The sequence below is a fragment of the Zingiber officinale genome, chromosome 2A, assembly GCF_018446385.1.
Source record: "Zingiber officinale cultivar Zhangliang chromosome 2A, Zo_v1.1, whole genome shotgun sequence".
Lineage (NCBI taxonomy): Eukaryota > Viridiplantae > Streptophyta > Magnoliopsida > Zingiberales > Zingiberaceae > Zingiber > Zingiber officinale.
Genome location: NC_055988.1, coordinates 116,450,357 through 116,462,161, shown reverse-complemented (window position 1 = coordinate 116,462,161; position 11,805 = coordinate 116,450,357). Strand labels below are relative to the sequence as shown.

At 37.9% G+C, this 11,805-nt stretch overlaps 1 protein-coding gene across 1 annotated transcript; it reads left to right on the top strand.

The window, feature by feature from the left end:
• Positions 1-8,897: 8,897 nt before the first annotated feature.
• LOC122043925 (terpene synthase 10-like) lies at positions 8,898-11,285 on the top strand. Its single transcript, XM_042604487.1, has 7 exons — positions 8,898-9,133; positions 9,224-9,506; positions 9,597-9,987; positions 10,092-10,310; positions 10,423-10,561; positions 10,671-10,904; positions 10,986-11,285. The coding sequence occupies exons 1-7, from the start codon at positions 8,909-8,911 to the stop codon at positions 11,283-11,285; spliced, it is 1,791 nt and encodes a 596-aa protein (XP_042460421.1). The 5' UTR covers positions 8,898-8,908.
• Positions 11,286-11,805: the final 520 nt, after the last annotated feature.

Sequence of the window (11,805 nt, the reverse complement as noted above, 5' to 3'; positions counted from 1 at the left end):
CTAAGACCTAGTCTTGGACGAGTTCTGTTTTTTGTTGTTTGTGTAAGAATAGTTTTTATGGCCTACCAAGAGGGGTATAGCACTGCACGCCCTCCTCTCTTCACCGATGAAGAATTCAGCTATTGGAAAAGCCGAATGGAGTATCACCTCAAGATACAAGTCGAGATGTGGATAATCATCCAGACGGGATTCGCACATCCCATTGAAGATGGAGTCCTCATCCCGTGTGACAAATGGGATGAACCAACTAGAAAGAAGTTCGAGGCTAACACCAAAGCTACTCAAACTCTATAATGCGGCCTGACAAAAGAAGAGTTGAACTGATTCAGCCCATTTTTAAGTGCTAAAGAATTATGGGAAAAGTTGCTCAAGGAGCTCTTGGGAGGTTTTTGATTGTCCGCTCGAAGCATGCAGCTAATACAGCTCGTGCTCCAAGAAGGTCAACCTCTGCCACATGACCAGGCTTTCAGCCCAGAACTACAGTAGAAATAGGTTAATGAGTGCCAATCAGGAAATACAAAAGTAAATATAATGATAATATATATATACCCCAATGGACTTCTGAGTATGGCCATCCGTGAGCTCCACAGACGAAATGGTCGTTGCGTGGGCTCGGGCATCAGCCCAAACTTGTGCCAACGGTCCTTTAATATTGATTTGGTGTGTGTGGGAGCACGTTTCGGTGTCGTCAGGATGGTGTCACTCGTCTGTCGATAGGTGAATGATGGCCATTATGTGCCTATGGCCACTCGGACCTGAGGGCTCGGAAGTGGCCTGTCCTTTTGACTTGGGCATAGGGGAGGAGCAGATAGTAGACACCTGGGCAACTGGTAGGGATGATTGAGGTGGCATGTAGACGACAGACTGCGCGCACATGGTCCCTGACGATGGCACATTTAGCGAGGTTGTCTGATTGGATGACATAGGAGTGGGAACCATGGTCGTCCCCCGCTCGGGAAATGCGAGAGATGAGGTCTTGCCTCACTTAGAAGGTGGACGCGATGCAGTAGGGGCAGAGGTTTGCAGTGCAAAAGTAGCCGAACAAGAAAAAGCTTCCCCTCGATGCCTTTTGCATCGTTGGACTAATGGCTCACTCGAGGTGGACGACTCCGAGGGCACCGCGATCGACGCCATTGATGGCCACTCAGGATAGAGTTCGGCTGTGGTGGCCACGGCGTCACTTGCCGCGTCTAGCTTCCTCCTGCCTCAATAGCCGCCACGTGGCTTCTTCCTACTTCTCCGGTCGGATCATCGGATTGGTCGACCGGCAGTAAGCCATGACTTTCCAGCTCAACAATGCCCTTGGCATTCATTTCCGTGTTAGTGAGCCTGCTTTTGTCGGTTAGCCATGCTCTCAACATGATTTGAGCTACAAGAAAGGAAGAGAAATCAGTTAGATTTAAAGATGTGGAGAAGAAAGGGCATACCTAGGGTAAGGGGCAGCCTCGTTCAGATCGGGCTCAGCCCGAACACATATAAGGCACTCTCCAATAGTAGCCGGTGTATGTGATATTTCTAAGCGGCTAGACTGGAGGCTGCTTGGAGGTAGTCTGATCGGATTTGATATCTTCCAAGCGATGGAGGCTTAATCACTTCTATCTACTAGTCGGTCGGAAAGTCAGGCCAAATGAGAAAATGAACAAAAAAAATAATGTTCCTTCCAGTGCTTATTAGAGGACGACATTTTATCAAAGAAAACAACACCCTCTCGGGCTTGGAAAAGAAAGGTCCTCAGCTCGGATAATTTAGGGTAATAAAAGTAATGGAACACCCGAGGTACTAAAGGGATGTCGTACAGATGGAATAGCACGACCACCCCGCACAGCAGCCTAAAGGAGTTGGTAGTAGTTAGTGCAAGGAGATATGGAAATACCTGCACACTTTTGAGAAGAAATGGTGAACGGGAAAATGAAGGTTGGCATAAAGTTGATTCTTAAAAAAGGGCAAAAGCCATCGGGAGACAAATGGGGCCGGTCGTAAGCAGAGGGGATGACAATTTGGTAATCAGTGGGGAGACGATAGGTGAGTTTCATATGATCGATTTCGTCACTGTTCCCACTGATTACCAAATTATCATCCCCTCGATCAAATCAGTGGGGAAAACGTGCACGTGTCTTAAGAAGTGTGCACGTTTGCTACTAGAGCACTATATGAAGGAGGGTCTATGTAACAACGGAGGTATGCATTATCGATGCTAGAGCTTTTGTTGTTGCTATAGTTCTTTGTCGTCTTTTCTACTATTCCGCTGACTAACTTGGGCGTCGGAGGGCTAACGCCGAGGATCCCTTCCTTGGTCCGGTATTGACCTTCTTTGTGTTGCAGAGTAGAGCAGATCGGAGTCTTTACCCAGTCAACCTAGGAGCCGCATCCCCAGCTAGCTGTCTTCATCATTTTCGGACAAGATCAAAATCTAATTATAGATGTTAGAAATTTGAGTGTCATGGCAAAAGGTGACATCGACGTATAGAGATAGCGGTCCATAACTGCTCAAGCATCTCATGCATGATCTCAATCCACAGCTATTTGCCTCCAACGTTGGCGTGTCCACAGTTGCTCACCTCCGGCATCAATGTAAGAGTATGTCGCCATGGAGTACATGCCAATCTAGTCATGATAGCATAGGGCAGCCAAGTAGTCGATTACGCCTCCGTAGGAGAGGTAGACCCGACCCCGGGCCGGGTCTGGCCCGGACCCGGCCCGGGCCCGTAACTGGGTCAACGGGTCGATTGCTCGTTGACCCGGTTCGCCGGGCCGAACCGGAACCGGCCCGGCAAGTTGCCGGGCCGGTTCCGGTTCATTAGATGTAAAAACCGGCGAACCACCGGTTAACCGGCGGGTTGAACCGGCGGTTCAGCCGCAAATTTTTTTTTTTTTTTAAACGGCTTGAACCGCCGGTTAACCGGCGGTTCGTAGCCGTTGGGAGGGTTTTTTAGGTATTTTTTTTCAACGGTTAGGATCATTTGACCGTTTTTTGATCAATGACTATGATTTAGTGTCTGTTACCATCAAAACTCTATAAATAGAGAGCTCATTTTATCATTTTTCACACACATCTTCTCTACTCTTAATCTCATTTTCGTATTCTCTAATCTCTACGCGCTTTCGTTTTCAATTACAATGGAAGGAGGCCGCGGAGGTGCATCATCTCGAGCTCGGAAGGGAAAGCAAATAATGAATCCGCGGGAGGAGGACCCCAACATTCAATCTACCGATGATGAGATCGAGCATCTTCCGAATCCGACACCCGAAACACAAGGAAGTACCGATGCAATTACTTCTAAGGTTCGGGAACTTCCTCCTCTAAAGTCTTCTATTTTTACTAAACATTTTGAGAAGGTCACTCTTCCGTCGGGAGAAATGCGTGCAAAATGTAAGCACTGCAATGCTTCCTACAAATTCCAAGCCGGCTATGGGTCGTTGAAATGACATGTAGAAACAAAGCACCCGACAGAATATGGACTCGACCGTTCTCAAACACAATTATCAAGATTTTCTTCAACTAGCGGTAGTACCGATTCCGGTTTATTTTTATATTCGGATAATAAATTAAGAGAATCATTAGCTAAATTTGTTTCCGTAGAACATCTTTCTTTTAGTTTTGGATCTAAATGCACATTTGAAGATTTTTGTAAAGAATCTCTTAATCCATGTGCTAAACGTGTTCCTAGGACTACACTTACTCGTACAATTAAAAAATTAGTAAAACAAGGAAAAAAGAATTTAATTGATGAATTTAGTAAATTAGATAATAAAGTTTCTTTATGTTCCGATATTTGGAGTGATCATTGGCAAACACATTCGTATATGGGTGTGACTTGCCATTGGATCGATAACTCTTGGAACCTCCAAAAAAGATTATTAGCTTATAGAGTTTTTGATGAATCACATAATGCTCATAATATCGCACAATTATTATGTTTAATTTTAGAAGAATATGGTTTAACTCATAAAATATTTTCAATATCATTAGATAATTCTAGTTCTAATGCCGCTTGTTTAGAAAGTTATATTAAACCAATTAGAATTGCAATTTCTTATTTATGGTCTCATCCATCTATAATGAAACAATGGGGTAGGTTTTGTAAAATTAATGGAATGAGACCTAAAAAATTTCCACGTGATGTACCAACACATTGGAATTCAACATACCAATTATTACAAGATTCATTTCAATATAAAGAATTATTATGTTCATTTTTTGCACAAAACACTAATACTAATATATATTTATTTTCACAACAATGGAATATTTGTAGTAGTATTTGTGAAATTTTAAAAGTATTTAATGATGCAACCGAACAACTTTCCGGTGTTTATTATCTCACTGCTCAATTAGTTTTAGAAAATTTTTCTAATATAGTATTAGTTTTAAATGAACATATTAATAATGAATCTTTATCTCCTTGCATCTTAGCTATGAAAACTAAATGGGAAAAATATTTTTATTTAATTTCTGAAATTTATTTAATTGCATTTGCTTTAGATCCTAGATTTAAATTAGAAGTTTTACAAGAAATGTTAACTTTATATTATGATGCTTTAATTCCAATTAAAGATTCTTCTTCCCCTGATCCAGCTAATATTATATATAATGTTAGAATTTATTTATATGATATTTATAATCAATATTATGCAAAATATGGAACACAAATTAATATTTCTGAAATTCAACAAACTACTAGTAGTAATTTAAAACTTACAAAAGCATAACTCTTATTAAAAGAACGGACAAAACGTCCACGAGGATCCTCAACTTGAGAATTATTTACGACTTCTTTTGATTTTAATGAAGCAGATACCGAAAACTTCGATATCTTAAAGTGGTGGTCACAGAAGGCTCAAAGCTTTTCCGTTCTCTCCGTGATCGCAAAAGAAATTTTAACTTGTCCAGTGTCAACTGTTGCTGTGGAGTAGACGTTCAGTGTCGGCGGCAACATATTAGATGAACGACGATCAACTTTGTCTCCCGACTCCTTGGAAGCCCAAGCATTACTGGACGATTGGACCAGAGCGGAGAAAAGAATCCAAGGAATGCAACTTTCAGATGACGAAGTTGAAGATTTTGATACTGAAGGAACAAATACGACAGGAACAGGAAATGGAAGTGAATGAAAATGTAAAAGGATAAAAAATGTAAAAGAACTACGTGGGCTTTGATTCCCCTAAAGGGATACGTAGGCAATTTAAATAAGTGCAAGCCCTTTGTTTAATAAATTTTAATTTCTAATTTTTAATGTTTAATGTTTAATGTTTAATGTTTAATTTTTAATTTTTAATTTTTTTAACATATTAATCTTGAACCGTGACGAACCGTGAACCGAACCGTGAACCGGCGGTTCTGAACCGTGAACCGTAACCGTCTTGGGCGGTTAAGGTTAAGGGTCGACCTGCCTGGAACCGTCGAACCGGCGGTTCCGAACCGTCGAACCGTCGGTTCCGAACCGTGGTCAGGTCTAAGGAGAGGGCATAGCCATGGAGAGAGTGGTCGTGACTGCATGTGTCAATGGGGAAAAGGCATGAGGACGAGTAAGGGAGGACATGCAAGGACGATAGTATAATGAGCAGGGCAAGTGAGACAACTAAAGTCGGAGGAGAATTGGAGTGCGGTCTCGGAGTCAAAGATGAGGGTGTAAGTAAGGATTGCTCTCCATGCTGTAGCTGACTAGTAGTTAAGAAAATAATAACTAGTAAATGGGAAAACATGTTGCATGTTTAATATTGTAGTAAAAAGGTGAAATCCTCGTCTCCAGGGCCCCCACCGATCGGACCCACGGTCATTGTGAGGGAGGTAAATCACAGCACCCGAACTAACATGGGACGGACCGGGTAGGATACAGGGATAGGGGATTTATTCCCCCGTTGCCACTGAGTTTCGACCCGACGGTCTCATTGCAGCAACTTCCGCCCCATGCCATCTCGGATGACCCACGGGATCATGTTGCATGTTTAATATGAATGGATAGAAGAATGATCATATTTATAATTATAATAAAAAAATGAAACTAATTAAATAAATATATAATTAAATTAAAAGTAAGATTATAGGATGAAAAAAAAATCTTATAAAAAAATATAGAGGACTAAGAGATAAATAAACATGTGTAGCCATCTCTCCCAGAATTGATTTGTCAATTAAAAGATGTTGAATTAATAAAAGAAAACAATCAAGAAAATGAAAGTGACGTGTACTTTTTTCTCTTACTTGGTATTTACTTGCCTAGATTATGAAATATTGGTCTTATTTATTTTGTTTTTCACTGGGCTTGGTACTAAACGAGGGCGGGCCGGGCCGGGCCGGCCGGTTAGCAGGGAATATAATTTGATGGTATAAAATAATCTATATAACTGATTTCATATAGTGAGAACAAACTTAATTGTTTAATTGTTGTGGTAGTCGTCTTCATCTCTTATATCCTTCGATCTCTTCACGGCTCGACATACTTAATAAATAAAGCACTTCTCTGGCAGTAACAAACTTATACATTGATACACACAGCCCAGTATAAAATTAAAGATGTAATATAATAAATAACTTTATAAATCATACCTGATTTTTATTTTATAAATATAACTTAATTAGATCATTCAATCCATCCCTTATCTAGTGGTGACTCTAAAAGTAAAACTTTGATATAAGATAAATATAATTAATAATTAATAAATTTTATTTTGTTAGTCTTCATTCATTAAAATAAAATGAATAAAAGAATACTGGGATAAATTATTTGTAGGTGCAATCGACTCCTAATCAATATTTAACCAGATTGATTAAGCTCAAGTTGGCTTGAGTTGGGGTTTCAGTATTTGATCAATATACTAGTCGGTCGAGTGAAACATCAAGTAGACAAAGTTTAACTGAATATTTGACGGTTGATAATATGTTAATTGGTGGAAGAAGAGTCCAGTAGTTATGATTGATCAGATATTTGATGAAACGAAAAGTTCAATTGGGTTATGATTGATCGGGCACTTCGTGATCAGAAATCAAACATAGAGTTGACACAAGAAGAAAATCCAAGTGACTCATGGTTGTTGGACACTTAGCGATCGAAAATCCAATATGAAATTGACATGATACTTGAAGTCCTGATAAGTCAAGGTTGACCGGATGTTAGAAAATGAGGAAGTTCTAACAGGTCAAAATTGACCGAATGCTAGGTAATGAGAAAGCCCCAGTAGGACAAGATTGACCAGATACTACACAACGAGAAGTCTCGATAGGTCAAAGTTGATAAATATCGGTGATAAGTTGAGAATTTAGATTTGGTAAAGTTAAAACAGGAGTATTAGTCGATTGATAAGGTGTATCAATTAACTAACGATCGTAAAACTAAAAAAAAAAGATTGCTACAATTTGTTATAGTATTGCTATAGTACAATCGACGGTTGATTGTTCGACTCGACTGATAATATTAATCAACTAATGATTAATATTAGTCGACTACTGTAGCTCAGAAATCAAACAAAAGTTAATTTATTTAACTATTCGACTCGACTAATGATATCGATATGGAATCAAACAAAAGTAAGTTATTTCGACTAATTATTATCAATCGATTGATCAAATTTAACAGTTGACTAATGTTCAAATCGACAAAATCAAGCAGATTTTATAAGATTAAGAGGTCGTTCAACGTTAGGAACAATATCGACGACCATATCAATTGACGGATGAGTAAGATCAGTTAATTGATAGACAGAAATAAACTTTGACCTAAAGAGTTTAAAAGAAGGGTTTCAAGGAGATTTTTATTACCGGTTCTTGGAGGTTTGAGAATAAAGTGCTGGTGCATTTTTAGACCAACAAAAGACATTCCAAAGCAATCAACAGGGATCAAAAGTGAGATTCTTATGAAGTTGTTTCTTTCATTGTATTTGTTTTCTTGTTATATTAATTATGAAAAAGTTGTAAGAGAATTCTCCACCTTCTTTCTGAAAATATTCAAGAAAGAAAAGATTTAATAGTAATAGATATAGCTAGAACTAGTCCTTACACTAATCATCTTAAAAGATGAATATCAAATAAAACCTTTTATGATACCAAATAAAACTAAAGTGTTATATATGTGACGTCAAATTTGATTAAGTATTTCGCTATACAAATCCAAATGACGATCTCGCAATTGAGACAGACGATCAAAATTATTTCGTACTTCCCTTTAACTTGTACGATCCTAACATTATTAACTTAATAATGATTAATTTTAAAATGTTTTCGCGTTTTTTTTTCTGAAAAATAATGAGTGGTGGGGCGATGTTGCTTTCTAACTCTTATTAGATATTTTTCGTTTTACCAATGTGTGGTCATGAAGGTTTTGTTGGTGCTCTTATTTTTCGATATTTCCTTCGACTTATTATCATTTAAATATCACCTTCCTAACACGTTTTAAATAACAAATTACAAATTCGATTGAGTGGATGATAAGAGCCGCAGAAATGATTAATCATTTTCTCTAAGATATTAAATAACAACATTCTTGCTTGTGCGACAACCTAATATAATTGAGAGAAAGAAGATATAATTTTTCTCCTGATCTCAAATATTAAATGCCAAAAAGGTATTTATAGAAAAAATAAAGATACTCTTCGATATATATTAATGAATATTAATTATTCAGATTCTATATTTAGAATCAATGGTTGCATTCAAGATAGAAAGAATAAATGTATTTTACTCATTTATATTCATATTTAAAAAAACTTTGAAATTTATATTTAGATGAGATTCCAGAGGAAATCGTTTTTCACACATATATATATAGTTTAGTTTCCTTGTTCATCTGTTTCACGACTTGATGGACAAGTTTACCGTTTTACATACATTAAACTTGTTCCTCTTCCTCTGCTCTATATAAAGAATTGAACACTATGCAATGCATCAAGCCTCCAACGTAACAATCTGGCAACCATGACTTTAATCATGTCTACTAATTATCTTGTGGCACCATCATACATCCCTTTTGACCCAAAGCTCTGTGCTCTCCGGCGATCCATCACCACCGAGAAGCCATGTTCCCCGCTCATCCATTGCACGGCCGACATGCAATCGCCGGCGTTGCGAAGATCGAGTACTCATTACCAGCCCAACTCGTGGAGCAATGACTACATACAGCCACTCATCGTTAACTCTCCTGTCAGTACTATTCCCTAGCTCAACATCTCTGTTTTTTCTTTTAATTGCAATTAAATCTAAATATTCAAAACATTATTTAATTTGTTAAAGGTGGAGGAGAAGGATCAGACAACGAGAATAGTGCTACTGAAAGAGAGAATTAGAGAAGTAATATGTGAGAAGAAGGAAGTGGAAGAGCAGCTCCAGCTGATCGACCACTTGCAACAACTTGGAGTGGCTTATCATTTCAAAGACGACATTAAAGATGCTTTAACTAGTATTCATGGATCATTGGAAGACATAATTAGCTTGCAGTTGAAGGATACAGACGACGTCCATGTCACCGCACTTCTCTTCAGACTTCTTAGACAAAACGGGTTCTCAATCACAGACGGTATACATTAATATATATTCATTTAACAATTCATTGTCATTAATTAACTGGGACAAATTAATGATATGAAGGCTGAATTAATGCGTGCAGATATCTTCAAGAGATTCAGGGATGAGAAAGGCCAGTTTATCGAAGTTTCCGTTGAAGGAATGCTGAGTTTATATGAGGCGGCTTTTTATGGCAAAGAGGGAGAAGTGATACTGCAGGAGGCCAGGGATTTCACCACCCAGAACTTGAGAAATATCCTGAACGACCAAGGATCCATTCCTGAACCTGGTCTAAAACAGAAAGTGGCCCATACGTTGGAGCTCCCATTGAACTGGAGGTTGGAAAGATTACACACCAGATGGTTCATACAATTCTGCAGCCAAAGCAACAATGACAAGTGCAGTATGATTAATCCTGTACTTTTAGAATTTGCTAAATTGGACTTCAACAGGGTTCAGGATACGCACAAGAAAGAACTCAGCAAACTTTCGAGGTATTATAATTAATTAACAATATTGTTTGTAGTCGTGTGCATGCATCAATCGCGAATTCTAAAGCAGCGCTCATATATTATATATTATAATGTTGGTGGAACAGATGGTGGTCCGATCTTGGACTTGCAGAGCGCCTGCCATTTTTCAGAGACAGGTTGATGGCCAACTACTTGTGGACCGTTGGATGCGCCTTTGAACCAGAATATTGGAGTTTTAGAGAGACAGAGGCCCAAGCCAATTGCTTCATCGCACTGCTGGATGATGTTTATGACGTCTACGGAAACTTGGAAGAGCTTGAGATATTCACAGATGCAATAGAGAGGTAATTCTATTAATTAATAGTGAATCGATCTAGTTCCAATTCTCCACTCATAGATGATAAATGTTTGATTTTGATATATGCATGCTCGTAAATAATAATTGACAAATTTCAGGTGGGATGTTAATGCGGTCGACAAACTCCCAGATTACATGAAACTCTGCTTTCTGGCCGTCTTCAACTCAACAAACGAAGCAGCTTATGAAGTCGTCAAGGAAAAAGGCCTTAACGTACTGCCATATCTAAAGAGAGCTGTAATGTTTACTCATTTTAATTCACCAGTACTAAATTTAGTTCTTATTAACTAAAAAAACAGTACGTTTGATTAAATAATTAGTTATTTTGTTCGATATATATATGCAGTGGAGTGATCTCTGCAAAGCCTTTTTGTTGGAAGCAAAATGGTCTCACGAGAAGTACACCCCCACCGTCGAAGAGTATTTGGAAAATGGATGGATCTCGGGATCAGGGCATATCTTTCTCACTCATGCCTACTGCATGAGCCCGTACTTAACCAAATCAGACTTAGAAAATTTCAGCACTTACACACAGTTTTTACAATGGTCCTCCATGAACTTTCGCCTCTACAATGATCTGGTATATATATAATTAATGTCTTATCTTTTTTTTTCTTTCATTTTAATTCTATCATTAATTAATAAGTAATTGCATGTGCAGGTTGAAACGGAAAAAAGTGATGACTGCTCAGCTATCCAATACTGTTTGATGCAGGAGAAAGATGTGTCAGAGGCAGAGGCTCGGGAGATGATCAAGGAGATGATCATGGCAAATTGGAGAGCCATGAACGGGGATCGAATGAATTATACGACTCTGTTCGAGGAAAACTTCAAGATTTGCGCGATCAACCTTGATCGAACGGCCCAGTTCTTCTACAGGGATACAGATAGATACAGTGAGGCCGATGGAGAAATCAAGGATTCAGTGACCTCATTGTTACTTGAACCAATCGAGCTCTAGAATAAATACGTATACTATATATATTTACATAGGCTTACTATATAAAATCAGGATAATGCTAAATGATTAGAATTTGACCAATTAGAATATATTTTATAAATCATTATCAAGGATATTTTAATAATATCATATTTATATATTAATTATATGAATACATTACAATTTATTTTTAACTGATCAGATTCTACCAACAAAATTTACTGATAAGATAAAAATGAATATAGATGTGTGATAATATACCAAATTAATGAAAACATATTTTTATGATTGAAAGAAAAAAAAACAAAAATCAGAAGCAAGACATATATAAAAAAATTAATTAGAAAGAATATGACAATGATATTAGAGTAAATGGAGATGACCAATATTAATCATTTTCTTCGAAAGATTTAAAATCCCGCTGTCCATGAATCTCTTCTTGCAGTTGATAATTAAATAAATCTGGACTAGTTTCAATGCACTAAAATGGATAATTAATAAAAAAGAATATCCCAATCAATTACAGCATTGACTACCACGA

Bases quoted from the DNA above. Each gene is read 5' to 3' on its own strand.
- LOC122043925 (XM_042604487.1), top strand. From the start codon at position 8,909: ATGACTTTAATCATGTCTACTAATTATCTTGTGGCACCATCATACATC. The intron at 10,562-10,670 runs GTAATGTTTACT...ATATATATGCAG, and splicing joins TGCCATATCTAAAGAGAGCT to TGGAGTGATCTCTGCAAAGC. The intron at 10,905-10,985 runs GTATATATATAA...TTGCATGTGCAG, and splicing joins TTCGCCTCTACAATGATCTG to GTTGAAACGGAAAAAAGTGA.